General features: G+C 47.5%; 1 protein-coding gene across 2 annotated transcripts in view; it reads left to right on the top strand.

Annotated features, from left to right (window-relative positions):
* Positions 1-16,618, top strand: part of SORL1 (sortilin related receptor 1) — a 178,335-nt gene that overhangs the window by 13,022 nt on the left and 148,695 nt on the right. For both annotated transcript variants that reach the window (XM_053593547.1, XM_053593548.1), the window contains exons 2-3: positions 3,825-3,941; positions 11,594-11,719. In XM_053593547.1, coding sequence (XP_053449522.1) covers positions 3,825-3,941; positions 11,594-11,719 — 243 coding nt within the window. The remainder of the gene's footprint in view (positions 1-3,824; positions 3,942-11,593; positions 11,720-16,618) is intronic.

A 16,618-nucleotide genomic window follows, 5' to 3' on the forward strand; every position in this document is an offset into this window, starting at 1 on the left:
TGTGACCCCAGGACCAGGGGGTGTCTTGGGATTATCTAGACTCATCTGTTTGTGAGCCTAACAGCCTCTGTTTTGGTTTCGATGTGGTTTTTGTGTCCTGAGCTTCCTTGGGCCTGGGGTTTTTCTGTTTACCTTGCCTCCTCCTTGCTCTACCTCAACAGCTCCAATTAATTGTGTTTCATTTATCAAGCTCCAGCTATACCCCGGGAGCTAGAGATGGGAGAGGGAAGGTTGTTCACGTCCTGGGGTTGTGGTTATAAATGATTGCACATCCAGGTTATATTCCTGGGAAAGCCGCCCTCCCATCAACTCCCTTCCCAGGCTGGTGTCTTCTGAGTCTGTCTGTGGGCACAGTAGGCAAGGCAGCTGCGAGGGACCTGGAAGCCTGCGGCTGCCCCAGGGGCTTGGGGAGGAGGAGGGCAGGGGATGGAAAGGACCCAAACAAACCCGGAAGCCGCTGATTTGCCCTGAGGACCTGCCCTGCGCTGCTGGTGTCTTGGCCACATTCCACGGAGAGCTAGCAGGAGAAGCCTGCTCTGCTGACTCCTTCCTCTGTTTCCCTTGGGGTTAGGGAGGAGGAAGGTGAGGCCAGAGAGGAGGATGCCTGCTCTGGCTTTAATAGAACTCTCCTTCTCCTGTCTTTCTGGGTTCATCGTTTCCTGCCCCTGATTCTGATCTTGTGCTTTGGGGGATGGGTACCTGGGCTGCCTTGGGGATCAGCCACCACTCACCAGGGAGTTATTCTCATGACCAGGATGTGCCTGACATCTCGCCAAGCAAATGAGCCGAACTGTTGGTGTGAGTGCCTGGTGGCCCTCGTACACATCATTTCTTGCCAGGATTTCCCCCACCCCTCCCCACCGACATGGACTGCCCTTTTACAGTCTGCTCTTAGGAATAAAAGGGACATCTAACAAAAAAGCCTGTTTTTAAAAAGGAAAAAACAAAGCAGGTGTTTCACCACACTTTCCTTCTAGAGGTTTGCTTTGTAAAAAGCCCTTGGATGTTTTGAGGCTTGTCCTTCGTGGCCTCCTCACCCCTCACCAGTGCAGGGATTGGTGGTGGTGGTGGGGTCTTGTAAATCTCATGTTGTCTGAGTAGACAGACTTTTGGCAAGCTGTTTTCAGAGCTTTTTTCTACTCTGATCACTGAAAGCTTAGTAACTTACTCAAAGCAGTATCTAGTTGTTACCTGCTAGGAGGAATGTTTTGATTTCATCTTTGAGGATGCCCAAGTTGAATGCTGGAGGACTTCCTCTTCCCAGGCCTCAGGTGAATGGGGGTGAATTTTTCTAGGTTTCTTGTCCTTTACTGTATTAACATTTGCATGGTTTTCTGTCTCCCTCTGGTCCCAAGGGTGGGCATGTTTGGGGAGAGGAGAACGCGTTCAGCTGCGTTCCCTGTGCTGATGGGCTTCTGACCCACAAAAGCTGCTGAAATCTTCCCAGAGGTTTGGGCTGGAAGGAGAGAGCAGAGAAAGGGAATGCTTCAGTGACCAGTAGGGATTCCATTAGCTGCTTTCTCTTTGCAGCATTCTGGGCTAAATAATTTATTTACTTCTCTATTTTTTATTTACACTTCTCTGTTGATGCGTGCCTGGACTTATCTGAGAATGAGGAGGAACATGTTGGAATGACGTAGTTTCCTGAGGTCCTTTACCTGAAAAGGTCTTATTCCAAATGCTTTTCTAAAGAGTTTGGATATGGCATCACCAAGGCTTAAAACCCCCGAGCAAAGTGGTTAAGGATTAGCTCCTTTGTCCTTCTGTCTGCCAAGTCTGTGGCACAGGTGTTTCTCTTTTCCCTTGTGACATCTGAGAGCAGCTCTGGGAGGGGCTGGGCGTGCCTGGTGGGGGAGGGAAGCGAAAGAAGGAGAAAGTTGCTGTGGGTTTTCTGCTGCAGTGCCTTGCTGCGAAGAGTGTGGATGACAGTGGGCCGGGTGGCCGGTGCTGGTTGGAGTCTTAGAATCTCAGTTTCCATCTACATGTGCCTGAGACAGCCAAGGATGCTGGTGGAAGAGGCTTCTCTCAGACATCTGATTTGGGGAGAAATCAGAAATTTTATTACTATTGTCATCACTTTGCTTTCCGCACAGAGTGTGTGAAATGGCTCACGTGTCCTGAAATGCCCGTCTTTGGACTGATGGCCGTCAGGGAATGGTGAAATAAGAAAAAAAAGTAGTATAGCTTTCCATAATATAAAAGCCTCATTTTTTATTCTGAGATTATATTCTTCCTCAGTTTTAGGTGTTAAAATGTCTTTTTAAAAATGATGGTCCCATTGCTTAGTAGGGGGCTAGCTAGGTAACAGATCCCAAAAGCTTATTGGTGCGAATACTTCACTGGATGAGGAAAAGTTCAAGGTGAGCGTTAGTGAGTAGCGAAGGGCTTTCTCCTTAGGGAGCCAGGCTCCTTTTGTCTTGCAGCTCTGCCCTGCTCTGGGATCGTGGAAAGAGATAGGGCAGTGTGGGGGTGGTCAGACAACCTTCTCCCACATTGCACTGGCTGGAGCTCAGTCTCAGGGCCACCTCTTACTGCCTCACTGCCAGGCAAGGGTCTGTGGTGTCCCTAGGAGGCAGAGGAAAAAGATCTAGAGAAAAGCTAGTCAAGCTCTGACATAGTGCCTGCTTTTGTTAATGTCCTTCCCTGGCAAAATACTAATAGAAATTGCCCAGGGAAGGGCATGGGGGACATGGTGGATGGCACACCTCTTGGGGGCGGGACACAATTTAAGAGAGACTTTAACAAATACAATCAGTATAACCTAATTCTTTGGACCCTCAATGAATCCAAAACAATAAAAAAAAAAAAAAAATAGAAGTTGCCAACCAATCCTCCCTTGGCCTTCCTACTTAATTCTTATTTTACTGGTTTACAAAAATCTGAAAGGCTGAGTCTACTGTTAGCCATAATCCAAAGATCATTTTTGGTGAGTTCTGGAGAATATTTCCTTACTTTGGGCACTTCAAAAATATTTATTTATTTTTTGAGACAGAGTCTCTGTTGCCCAGGCTAGAGTGCTGTGGCATCACTCCAACTCACAGCAACCTCACACTCTTGGGTTCAAGTGATCCTCCTGCCTCAGTCTCCCAAGTAGCTGGGACTAAAAAGGCACCCAACACAACACACAACAAAAAAAACCCTAGTTTTTTTTTTTTTTCCTATTTTTAGTACAAATGGGGTCTTTCTCTTACTAAGGCTGGTCTCAAACTCCTGAGCTCAAGGGATCCTTCCACCACGGCCTCCCAGAGTGCTAGGATGACAGGGGTGGGCCACCATCCCCTGTCCAAAAATAATTTTTAAAAAACATCACAATGAGACCTTCTTTTCTCATATCTCATTACAGGCCAAAAATGAATAACCCAGTACCTCCAGGCCAGAGAAAAACTATCGGTTTGAACAGAAGTTTGACTGGCCTGTTAATTTTTTTTGAATTTGGAAGATGTTCCAATGTTTTGATTGAAAATCTTAACCAGTGCATGTCAGAGATGTGGAACAGGGATCACAGTAACCAGAGATTGATATCACAAAGGATGAAAGTAAGCAGAGGAATTGGTTAAAATATCATGCCAGTGAGAGCCCAAGAAGATCTTCTGTAATCCAGTGACATTTGGAATAGCAGGGGACTCGTGTTTCCTCCTGAGGAAGTTGAATCTGATGGCGTATGTACAGGGATGGGGGTGAGTGAATATAGGCCGCCCTTGCCCATGCTGTAGGTGTAAGAATCTTAGTCATTTCTGATTGACAGAAGAGGAAAGAGTCTTGATTGAGAATGTTTGTGGCCGTGCCTCATTGTGGGTCCTCATTCCCATGTTGATCTCTTTCAGGTTAGTCTGAATGATTCCCACAATCAGATGGTGGTGCACTGGGCCGGAGAGAAAAGCAACGTGATCGTGGCCTTAGCCCGAGATAGCCTGGCGCTGGCAAGGCCCAAGAGCAGTGATGTAAGTATTCGCGTGGCTCTGGCCACACACCTTGGTGCCATCAACTTGCCCTTTTCTGATCTGCTGGGATTATCGTGCCAGAAAAAATAATGGGTAATTGGGGAATGAATGGGATGAATTACATGACAGGGAAGAGAATTTAGAAAATCATATACTCCTTGTTTGCTGAGCACAAGACGGTGCAGTCAGTGTTATAGACAGGTCTGAGCAATGAGTGATGACCTTTGTGAAGTGATAGGGTAATGGTCCAGGTTGTCATACCTGTTCAAGAAAATGCCAGAAGTGCATTCCTGAGCTTCCTGCTTGCAGTGGGGCCAGATCAAATCGCATCGGTCTTACCCACAAGCTGATTTCTCCTAGCCCGTTACATTTGGGTGAGCTGTTGAAACTGGCTGTTTACTATGTTTAATAGGTTGGGTGCTTTGAAGATATGAGACCAAGCGTTATAAACGCAAAGGTCCATGAGCGGCCAGGCAGGTAAAGGACGGGAGTGAAGCTGCCTCTGAGTTTACGATCTTCACCTCTGCAAGGAGAAATGGTCTGTCCAGTTTCTCTTGATACCTGTGGCCCTCTTACACAACATGCCATTTCTTGGTACAGATTCAAGAAATATTCATCTGTGCCTTAATTTGAATGCTATGGTTGGTACTTGGTCTCTGTGTTGGAGAGGAGCTAGGAAGGGGAAGGGACTTGAGTGAGTTGAAGAAGAAATACTTATAAGGGGGCTGTTGCTAATCAGGTCTAGGCTGTAGTTACTACATAGGATCTAGGGTCCAGTGTTGCCAGATCTGATTTTTTGAGACAAGCCCAGAGGTCTGGATTTTTATGTGCAAACTGCTGAGTCTTACAAGTTGGCAGCCAGTGTATAGTTTTTACAGACACCGACTGAGCCAAGTCAAACATACACGCGGGTGGAGCTGGCCCTTGGGTCCCAAGTCTATAGCCAGTGTTCCTCTAGACCCCTCTTTGTGGGAAAGAGGGACATCCCTTGCCTCGGATCAGGGCCTTACACTGCAGGGTGAGGCTGTGGACGGAACATGCTCACTTAATCTAGAGATTGGTCACTTTGTATTCTGGCCAGGGCACCTCTTTATGAATGTGCCAGCACTTTCACATCAGCCTTAATGATGCATTTTTTCTTTTTTTAAGACAGAGTGTCACTCTGTCACCCTGGGTGGAGTGCTGTGAGGTCAGCCTAGCTCACAGCAACCTCAAATTCCTGGGCTCAAGCAATCCTCTTGCCTCAGCCTCTCCAGTAGCTGGAACTCTAGGCACCTGCCACAACACTCAGCTAATTTTTGTGTTTTTAGTATGGATAGAATTTCATTCTTGTTCAGGCTGGTCTCAAACTGCTGAGCTCAAGCAGACCTCCTGCCTTCCCTCCTGGAGTGCTAGGATTCTAGGTGTGAGCCACTGTACCTGGCCCACACTTGGAGTTGCTTATACAGATTTGGTCTCCCTGAGGTCCCTCTCAGCGTGTCCACCATGTGGGTGGGGTGTGTTCTAGGTGGGTGATTAGAGGGAGCCCTGGAAGCTGTTTTCCAGTGACCTGAATTGAAGCAGCCACAGACAGGGAGGGCAGGAGGGCTGGCTGCAGTGATGCGTAAACCTTACCCAGGGTGGGTCCTGAGCCATGGCATATGGAAAACACTGTTGCTGACAGCCAGTCTGGGTGTGGTGCTCTGGAGCAGGGCTAGACTTGTCGGGGCCAATGATTTGGGCCCATTTATAAATGCGATTAGGTTTTGCAGACTTCAGCTGTGGGTGCAGACAGCCGTGTACAAATGCCTGCTGGCTCTGTGAGACGCTCTGTAGGCACCTGTATGTGGTTTCAAACAGATCCCTGCCCACAGGTATTGCTTTGGGCACAGGGGACAACTCAACGCTCTACTGTATTGAGAACACCTCCTCGCAGTTTTTATCCATTTAAAAAAATTATTTCCCCAGATATTTTTTTGTGAGGTAGGTAGAAGACCTCAACTGTTGTTTTATAGTTTTGCTGGACAAACGGGAGCCCAGAGGCATAAAGGGACTTGTATGAGGTCACCAGGCATGGAGTGGCCAGGGGGGAGTCGGGGGAATGAGAATTAAGACCCAGTCTTAATGGACTTAAGTGTGTGAACTTGTGCTGTTGCTAGGATGACCAACTGGTCTGGGTTTTAGTGCTGAAAGTGCCACATCCTCCCCCTTCTTAAGTCCTGGGTAAATCAGGATGTTTGGTCATTCTAAGTATTGCCAGGCTACTCAAACCTAGATGTTGCTCTGCACACTTACAAAGAGCCCATTGAACATTTTTTTTTTTGTAGAGACAGAGTCTCACCTTATCGCCCTCGGTAGAGTGCCGTGGCCTCACACAGCTCACAGCAACCTCCAATTCCTGGGCTTAAGCGATTCTTTTGCCTCAGCCTCCCGAGTAGCTGGGACCACAGGCGCCCGCCACAATGCCCGGCTATTTTTTGGTTGCAGTTCGGCCGGGGCCAGGTTTGAACCCTCCACCCTCGGTATATGGGGCCGGCGCCTTACTGACTGAGCCACAGGCGCTGCCTGGTTGTAACTCTTTTATTGGGCTCCAGGCATTCTTACCCTTTTCTATTGGTCATTTTTTTTTTTTTTTTTTGTAGAGACAGAGTCTCACCTTATCGCCCTTGGTAGAGTGCCATGGCCTCACACAGCTCACAGCAACCTCCAACTCCTGGGCTTAAGTGATTCTCCTGCCTCAGCCTTCCGAGTGGCTGGGACTACAGGTGCCCGCCACAACGCCCGGCTATTTTTTTGTTGCAGTTTTGGCCGGGGCCGGGTTTGAACCCGTCACCCTCGGTATATGGGTCCGGCGCCCTACCCGCTGAGCCACAGGCACCACCCCCCATTGAACTTTTAAAGTGATGAAATACAGTAGAACCTCCATAGTTGACCATTTCCCTACATGGACTACCTCCTTAAGTTGGCCTAATTTTCATAGACCGATGTGGACCACGTGTACAGTAGGCCTAGTTCTTTATGTTGACCATCTCCGCGGGTCAACCAACCTGTAACAGTCTCTTGGGTAGTCAACTTACTACTGGAGTAGATAAGATTAAATGGAAAGCCAACTTAATGCCCAGGGTTAATAAATAAGGACAGCAGAAATTTCCTCCGTCTGTGTACAAACTCCATTAAAAGACTGGCAGATGAAACCAAGATGTTCTGATGTGAAAAATTAATGCAAAAATAAGTTATGACTCAGAGGCAGGAGTTGGTGGCGCTGGCGTAGCAAGAGTCTAAATTTTTTTTAAAAAGGATTGAGAGCACAAGGCCCTGTCAGCAGTCCAGGAGGGGGAGAACCTATATAAATAAGGAACTCTGCGAGTGCTGGAGAATGGCCAGGGTCGTTCGTACTCGGTATACAAAAAGGGATGGTTTTGGAGGCTGGAATCCAGAAAGGTTTGCTTTTAAATAGGAAAAAAGAAAAAAAAATAGTCATTGACTGATTCCATGAAATGCCTGGCTCCTGCAGGGCTGGTCTTTTCTGTGATAAGTTCATGAAAGGAAACAATAGGTATTTCTTTTGACCCCTCCTAACTCAATTTCTGCTCTCTTGACGAATTTTACAAAGCGCTCAGGGTTATAAAGTACTCGGGTGCAACATAACTGGCTGAAGTGCTGTCCAGACATTGTGTCCACCAGAAGGTAGGAATCAGCCAGGGACAGTCCCATAAGTGACAGGACTCTCTGCCCTTGTCCCCGCAGTGGACGTTAAGATTGGCGCCCCTTGGGTTTGAGCAGGGTCAGTACTTGCTAACAGCAGAAGGCTGGGGTTTGAATGCCTGGTTTGGAGTCCTGGCTCTGCCCTTTGTTCATTGGCAGTCTGACCTTGGGCCACGTCCCGTTTACTTTTTCTTGATTTTCTCATCCATGGTTGAGATTGTACTTGTAAAACTGTGCTACCCAGAGTTGGGTCTGTCAGTCAGCCCGTGGGAGTTTTCTGGGAGCTGGTTAGAAATGGACCATCTCAGGTCCCACCCCAGACTTTTGAATTGGAACCTGCATTTGGCCAGTGTCTTGCTGGGGGCTCTGTAGGCCTGTTAACGTTTGAGAAACAGGGCTGTACTCAGAGGTGGCCAGGTTCCCTGCACACTGGAGCCCTCTGCCTCACCCTTCTCACTATTATTATATGGTTTTGAAATATAAGGGAAAGAATGTAAAACACTCACTAAGAACCATCTTTATAGGTAAAAAAAAGATCTAACCATCAACTTTAGGTGGTTTGTCAACTCCTTTCCTGCTGCGTTTTGTTCTTTAGGGAGTGATGTCATGGTGAGGTCAGGGAGGACTATTAGTGCAGAAACCTGTGTCTGGATGAAAAAGAAACTATAGAAGTATGAGAAGTCCAAGGTGTTTTCCCAAATTGACCTGGAGATTGTAGGGGACACTGTGTCAGCAGCATAATGGTGCCGTGAAGAAAAGACAGCCCCAGCCTCAATGCACAAGTGAGGGTACATTGTGAAGACTGTCGGCCCCCTTGGTGTCAACCGCACACTGGCAGAGGCCTTGTCTGGCTTGTTCAACTTGGCGGAAAGTGGATCACTTGGAGGAAAGTGCCAACCCTGAGTGTGGTCTTTGCCCTGTGGAGTTTATAGTCTGTGTTAATCAAATAGAAAAGAAAATTATGAGGATACAGATATTGTGCTGGAGTTTTCCCACCTGGAGAAGGCAGGCTGGTGAGGAATTCCTGATGGAACTTCTGGCGTAAAAGGGACCCTTACATTCTTACCTACTTTTAGTATACGACCCAAAGTGATGGGTTTTGTTTGCCGGTGAGAATTAAGGAAGAGATTTTTCATAGTGAAAGTGGTTTTATCTCCAAGTGCCCAACGGCAGGGAATCTGGGAAAGGCTTTGTGAAAGTGAGTTGTCTATCCTTGCTGGCCAGCGTTCCCTCTAGTGCTTGGTCCGTGGATTTGGCATATGGCGTTCCTTTTTAACAGAGAAACATGTGGCAAAGAGAACATTCTAGAAGGTGGAGAGAGAGAGTGGAGAGACAACTGGACTTGAAATGGGAAGCAACTGTAATAGTTCTGTTCCTCGCTAGCAGTATGACAGAGAGCTAATCCTAGCACTCTGGAAGGCTGAAGCAGGTGGATCCCTTGAGCTCAGGAGTTCAAGACCAGCCTGTGCAAGAGAGAGAGACCCCATCTCTTAAAAAAAAAAAAATAGCCAGGCATTGTGGCAGGCACTTGTAGTCTAGCTACTCAGGAGGCTGAGACAAGAGGATCACCTGAATCCAAAAGATGGAGGTTGTCTCTGCTAGTCACTCACTTCTCTGAGTCTGAGTTGTTTTACTTCTTAAATGGCAATAGTTATTCTCTCAGTCACTCGCAGATTCCTTCAATTTACTCTTTTTCATTAATGGACTTAACACAAGCATTTATTCTTTGGTTTATAGTGATACTCATTCCAGAAATCGTTGTTGAACACCTGCTATGCTGCAGGTGAACTGAAGGCCATGAAGGTGGGAGCAACCGAGAGGGTTTATAAAAATGCAGAGCGGTAATGCACGTGGTGGAATATCGTATACTGAAAATAACGTATACTAAAAATGCTACCCTGACGGACACCGTCACGTGTGTGCTTCTGGGGAAATAAACCACAGTGCCTTATCAAATTCCGGGCTATTAATTTCTGAGAAGCTATTAATTTCCTCATGTGAATGAATGTCCATTCGTTGCCAGCAGAATGGAAGTGAAAAAGTTATGCTTCATCATTTTACTTAGATTATCTGTGAATTACAGAAATTCTATTTTTTTTCTTTGAGGCAGGGTCTCCCTCTGTTGCTCTGGGTAGAGTGCTGTGTGTGACATCATCATAGCTCACAGCAACCTCCATCTTTTGGATTCAGGTGATCCTCTTGTCTCAGCCTCCTGAGTAGCTAGGACTACAAGTGCCTGCCACAATGCCTGGCTATTTTTTTTTTTTAAGAGATGGGGTCTCTCTCTCTTGCACAGGCTGGTCTTGAACTCCTGAACTCAAGGGATCCACCTGCTTCAGCCTTCCAGAGTGCTAGGATTAGCTCTCTGTGAGCCACCATGCCCAGCCTGCCTGCAGAAATTCTGAAGCTACATTTGTGGCAGCCCTGTACTGTGTGTTTGGTAGTCAGGAACCCATACCGTGTGCTCTAATAGTTTCTTCCACTGTGACCCAAATAAAGGCAGGGGCTCTGCCTTGGCTTCTTCTAACCTTGACATCTAATAAGTATTAAGCACCTGAGTGTGCTCAGTTCCCCTTGTACCTGCCTCATGTTTATATAGGGCGTTGTTTACAGACATTTACATGCGTACATGCTCCTTGTGTGTAAAGATCAGGTCTTTAACTTATTAGTGTCTGTATGTCTGATGCCTTGCACAGTCCCTGGCTCATGTAAAATCCTCAAAACAGGTTTACTGTTGATGCAGGAGGGTGAGGATGGTAACACACTCCCTGGGGTTAGTCTAGTAGTTTCTATTCTTCTTGAGATTGACCTGTCATTTTTCTTTCATCTCTCCCCCAATTTGCTATCACATACCTCACTTAAAAAATAAGTTGTTACATTCATCTGTCAGGCTTGTTTTTAACTCACCGATTGAATTAATAGTATTTCATAGCTCACTGGTAGTCAAGTCCAGGCACAAAATGACCAGTATTTGACCATTATCAATACCTGTGATAATGACTTGGAGACCGCTGGCTTTGGAGGCAGGTGGCCTGGGTCAGAATCCCACTCGGCTACTTACATTCTTTGTTACCTTGGCAGGGGACGCATCTCAGAAGCTCTTGTTGTGTTGTCCGTAAAACAATTTTAGTAATTGCACATTCCGTGTAGAATAACTCTGTTGGGAGAGTTAACTGTGCTCATTCATTTGAAGAGGTTAACACCGTATCTGCACAAAGTGAGCATTCAGTGAATGACAGACATTCTTTTTTTTTTTTTTTTATTTTTTTTTATTTTTGGCCGGGGCTGGGCTTGAACCCTCCACCTCCGGCATATGGGACCGGCGCCCTACCCGTTGAGCCACAGGCGCCGCCCATGACAGACATTCTTATGTTTTGTCACTGGTCGCTGCATAGACAGAGATCAGGAATTACTCTTGGCAAATGCACGGAACCTGTTGCTGTTAATGTCTCCTCTCTACAGAGTCCTAAGACGCTAGTGCTGGGGAAGGGATTCTGCGACCAGTGTTTTAACCTCGGTGCATTCAATTCAATCCCTTTGCTCTCTTTCTTTCCCATCTCTTGGGCTACTTGGTGAAGACCCACGAGGTTTTTCTTTGGTTAAGTATGGAATGCTGTGGGAGCAGAACCTCCTTGCTGAGGGATGAAGAATTTGATTGCATTTGGGGGACAGTTTAACAGATGGCAAAAGAAATTCACAACCCCCTTCCCCTCTGCCAGCCACGTTTTGTCTGCCCCTGGATGCAATTTGTTAAACACTTAACGCGGCCCCACACACTTGAGGACAGACAGAGGTGCCTGCTTCTCCTTTGGGGGTTATCTGGTAGCACCTGTAATCTTCACAGTATCAGGGACCTCATGGGAACCCTCTTTGGGGTCCAGGGTGGGCTGTTTGAACGTGGACGAGAGGTCTTTCTGCCTAATTTCTTATCCGCTATTTTCTTTTTCGTCTGCTTCTCTGTATCCCAGGTGTATGTGTCTTACGACTATGGAAAATCCTTCAAGAAAATTTCAGAGAAACTGAACTTTGGTGTGGGAAACAACAGTGAGGCCGTGATTGCCCAGTTCTACCACAGTCCTGCAGACAACAAGCGGGTAAGGAGGAGCGAGGCCAGCCCGGACCCCACCTGGGACTGTGTCCCGGGGGGACTGCCGCACCAAGGGGGGGCCTGGCAAATGGCCCTCTTTGTGATCTTGGCAGCGTGGCTGGTGCACCTGTTTTTCTGCTACCTGGGAGTTTGTGACAGAATGGGTGGGTCTGTGTATAATCATGGAGGCCAAATACTGGTCAGGCAGGATTTCCAGACAAACAATCATGCGTTAAATTACAGAAAATCAGCCAATAAATAAATCGCCTGACTCACAGGTGGAAAAAAATGTTTCCCAGGTACACTGGGACTAACACTGCAGTCTGATCACGTTTACTAAGATATCATCCGTGCACATGTACGTGTGTGCATAGGTGTGCACACATGCATGTATGTGTGCGTGTGTGTGCATGTACGTGTGTGTGCATAGGTGTGCGCGCGTGTGGGCATGTATGCGTGTGCATAGGTGTGCACGCGTGCATGTATGTGTGTGGACATGTGTGTGCATGTGTGCACGCATGTGCATGAATTGGTGCTCTCCTCTTTTTCCTCCCTCTCTGAACCTACACTGATAAAGGAAAGAAAACCAAGGCACCAGCTATCACCATGCCTCCTGCTTTGTTTTCCCAGCTGGCTGGCCTTGGGGGGCTTTTTCCTTGGTTAGGCAATTTGATTTGGAGGAAGCATTGACCCTGGGTCCCCAGGGAGGTGTGTGGGGGGGGAAGGGAGGGGAGGGGGCAGGAATCCAGGAATCCAGCAGCCTGCTGCAAGGCTTTCCACTGATCAGGGAGAGTTGTGTTGGATTGCCTTCCACCCTCCACCCCTACTCCTGTGTTACCTAGTTTCCAGGACAGATGGCCTCTTCCAGGTAATGATTTATTTTTTTTTTATTGTTGGGGTTCATAGAGGGTACACAGAAGCAGGTTACATTAACTGCTTTTGAGGTAAAGATCTTTTATAGAGAAACCAAGAAATACTTGCTAGTTGCAAAAGCTTTCTCAGGTAAGGGTCAGTGCCGCTTTCTGTGGATCCAGGAAGGAACAGTTCGGCAGGATCTGACTACAGGGTTCTCTCCCAGATCCCCAGTGCTGGTTTCTCAAGGGGCAGCAGTCTGAGGTTTCTTAGCAGGAGCTGCTTTCAAAATGTTTAGTCTCTGGTGTGACTTTGGTATTGCCCAATCAGAGCGGACCTGTCTGGAGGGGGATGGGTCCTGGAGGACCCCTGCTGGACTGGCCTTTAACCTTTTATCCACTGGGTTGGGGGAGGGCCTAGGGGAAGGGTCCAGGCCCCTTTGGCTTTAGGAAGAGCCACTTGTACGTTTCAGGGCAGCTGGTACAGGGCAGTTGTTTTTTTAAACAACTGGAATAATCATTACTGGTTAAATATCAGCTGGTTAAAATTCAGCTCTGCCTAATGATCTCAAAAGGGAGTAGCAGTTAGGGGCAAACTTCCCTCTCTTACCTAATTCCTGGGTGACAGAGCAGGCCTGCACCGTCCCCAGGGGCAAAAAGCAAGGAGAAGGTATCCGAGGGGATTGGCTGTGTAGACGGGTTGCTGGCCCTGTGCCTTCCCCTCCACTGCACAGGCAGGACACTGTGACAGACAGGTCTGGTCCTGGACTCCCTGGCGTGGCTGGGCCTCCCTGCCCACCTTGCCCTGGGCTCCTGTGACAGGAGGAGCCCTGCCCAGTGCCCAGCTTGCTCTGCCTTTCCTCTGGACAGATGTGCATGCCTCCCTGCCTCTCAAGAAGCAAATAACACTTACTGATTTACTATATGCCTAAAAAATGCAGAGAGAATGGATGTTCACTGTTTTTACCGTAAAAATAACTAGGTGAGGGAATGCATTGGTTAATTAGCTAGATATAATCATTACACACTGTGTGCGAGCTTCAGACCGTCATGTTGTATGTGATAAACAGGAATGTTAATTTAGAGAATGAATTTGGAAAAAAAACAATGGCCACTTGGATTGCTTTATCAGGTCGTGCTTACCTGATTACTGTTGTTATATTTGTATGTGGCCTCAGAGCTAACTCTTGCTGAAGTCCTGGCGTTGAAACTGCCCTGTTGTCTCCTGGAATCTCCTTTTCAGCTCATCTGTCTCCTCCCCACCTCCTCACATAGTGCACAGATGTCTGTAGGCAGGTTCCATCCGTCTTCCTTCCTGCTTGTCGTGTGGCTTGTGAGCAGCTGCAAAGACCACAAGTCTGAAGAGTCAGAAGATGGGAAAAATGAGGTCTTGGCCGTGCAGTTGGAGGTTTAGAACAGGCAGAGAATCTGGGGCTTTGTGGCATTGGGTTTTGGAAAAGAAGCAGAGCAGGGCCATGCCACTGAGGGAGGAGGCAGGGAACCGCCTGGGGATGATTGTAATAAAGGAGTTTGGGTGCTGCATGGTGAGATGGGGTAAGCTGTGTGCAGCCCAAGTGCTGTCTGCTTTCAAGAATGGTACATCTTAGATCTTTCATAGGTGAACTGAATGTGCTTTGGAGTTGGTGGGGATGGTGAAAGGAGGCTGCCCTTTCAGAGAACCTAATATAGCTGGAGCTCAGACCTGGACCTGGCTGAGGGGGATGGGGAGTTAGCATTCTCTATAGAGTTTCTAATTCCCCAGAGAAGGCTGTTAACCCTCCCAAGACTTCTCCGGAAGGAAATGATGACTCTTACTGTGCTAATTGCATTTGTTACTCTTGCCTTTGTCCCCTGGAAAGCAGATTGCCCCACCAGACATACCACTTCCTGAGAAAAATCACACAAGCCTGGGGACCTTGCTGTCAACAGCCAGGTGCTTGGCTTAGGCCTGAGTGTAGATGTTGGGTGGGCTATTAAAGAGCATTTGAAATGGTCGAAATGAATGTTAGCAGGTGCTCTGAATGGTTAAGATGTCAGGAAAGGGCCCTCTGGGGGGATGTAGCCCTTCCCCTCTGGGGAAGGTGAGAGGGGGTGCTGCTTTGGAGGCTGAGCCTTGTGATGGAGCTGGAGCAGTCTTGGGGCTGTGTGAGTTCTGGGTCTATTTTCGTATTGCCCAGCAGTCCTGCTTCCCTGCTGGGCCCCCATGTGCTGCTCCCTGAACCAGTGTGAAGTTCCAAATGTACGGCAGTTCCACAAGCCTTGTGGGGTCCCTGAGATTGGTCAGAGAGGGTCTAAATATACCTGGGGCTCTTTAAAATAGGCCATGGAAGTGGAGTTAGGCTTCACAACCTCAACAGCAGAAGCAAGAGCGATGCTGCCTTTTTCCAGGCAGAGGTTGTTTCTAGGTAAAATTGCAAGACAATTCTCTCTGCCTTTGTTATCACCTTCTTTCATTACCTTCACTACTCTTCATCCGGTCATGGTACTCATGGTTTCTCCACTCAAAACTAGAGCGAGTCCCTTATGCTAATAACCGGTAGATACATTTTGTAACTTGTCTTCCCATAGGTATTTGTATTTTCAGAGCTTTAAGGCAAAGGTTGAAGCTCCTCTGAAATGTTAAGTGCAATCCGGGATGGAGAGGTTGGGGTACACTACAATGTTTCTGAAACTGCATAGTTTGGAGAGCACCTGGTAGGTCAGCAGCTGGTCAGTCTGGGGGGTTGGCCTCCTGGAAACTGGACAGCCAGGCAGAATAGGGACTTAACACAGAAGCAGAGTGGGGTACTGTCCCTAACATGCGCATGGTGACATGCTACATAACAGGATGAAGCACCCTGTGCCCAGTTTAGAGCCAGATTCAGTGAAGCTGGATTAGGGAAGTCAGGTCAGATTAGAAATAGAGCTTCAAGGATGGACACGTGACCTCAGGAGGTGGAACGGAGTTGGTGGGAGCCTTCCAGGAGGAAAAAGCCAGGGGTGGAGACTTCGAGATTCTAATATTTGGTTTCCTTGCAGGACAGCAAAGAGATTTGCTTCTTAGGGTGGGCGATTTCCTCTGAGCTGCTTTGCAGAGCTGAAAAGGCCCCTGTCCTCTCCCTGGGCCTGCAGGGAGCCCTGAAAGAATCTTTGAGTATGGCAGTGATTGAATAGTGTCTTTTAGAGAACCATGTCTCCTGGCAATATTTATGATGAGTTGGGAGGAAAAGATTAAGAAGAGTCTAGAAAGGGAACCATTGTGGCAATGTGGGCATGAACTTGCTGTCACTCAGCCAAACCTCTCATCACCCTAAGTATTTCACGAAGGTGCTTGAAGGAATAAAGATGAAGAAAGCCCATTGCCTACCCCCAGGTTGCCAAGATCTTTAGTAAGGACCCAGGCCATGATGGTAGCACTGGGTAAAAAGCAAGGCACAGGTTTTGAGAAAGATTTCAAAGGAAAACAGAAGAGGGTAGGTGGTTGATTGAGAGTGGGGCTGAAGGGGAGATGGGAGTAAAGACCCAAGTCTACTTGCGAGCAGCAGGACTGGGAAAAGGTAGAGCAGGGAAAGAATTTGAAATGTGGGGAGACAGAATTGGGTTTGGGGGCGAGGTTTTGAAGGTTTAGTTTTGGACGTAAAATATCGTGGTCCATCAAAAGTGGAGATGCTGAAACTGTAAAGAAGAAACAAGTAAACTCTCAGTGAGAAATGAGGGTTAGAAATGCCCTGCTTGTTTGTAGAGGGAGTTGTTGAAGCTTTGTGGAAGGATGAGCCCCTTGTACAGTGAAGAATGGAAGAGCAGTGAGAGCAGGTATCTGAAGAGGAAGGAGCCATCCAGTTACCCAGGGTAGGTAAGAAATAGATTTAGTGTCAGGGGAGTGTCATGAGGGCTGGGGAAGAGAGTGTCCAGTGAACAGGAGTGGAGTAGGAGAGAAAGTGCGCAAGTGAGTCAGAAAGGACGATGTAAAACCTATGAATTATGTTCTGGAAATGCTGCCTTTTCTTTGTCAAAAGAAGAGAGATAAGGATTGATGAACTGTTAAGAGATGGGCTCTGACCCAGGCAGAGATTGAT

This window comes from Nycticebus coucang, chromosome 6, assembly GCF_027406575.1.
Source record: "Nycticebus coucang isolate mNycCou1 chromosome 6, mNycCou1.pri, whole genome shotgun sequence".
In the NCBI taxonomy this organism is placed as follows: Eukaryota; Metazoa; Chordata; class Mammalia; order Primates; family Lorisidae; genus Nycticebus; species Nycticebus coucang.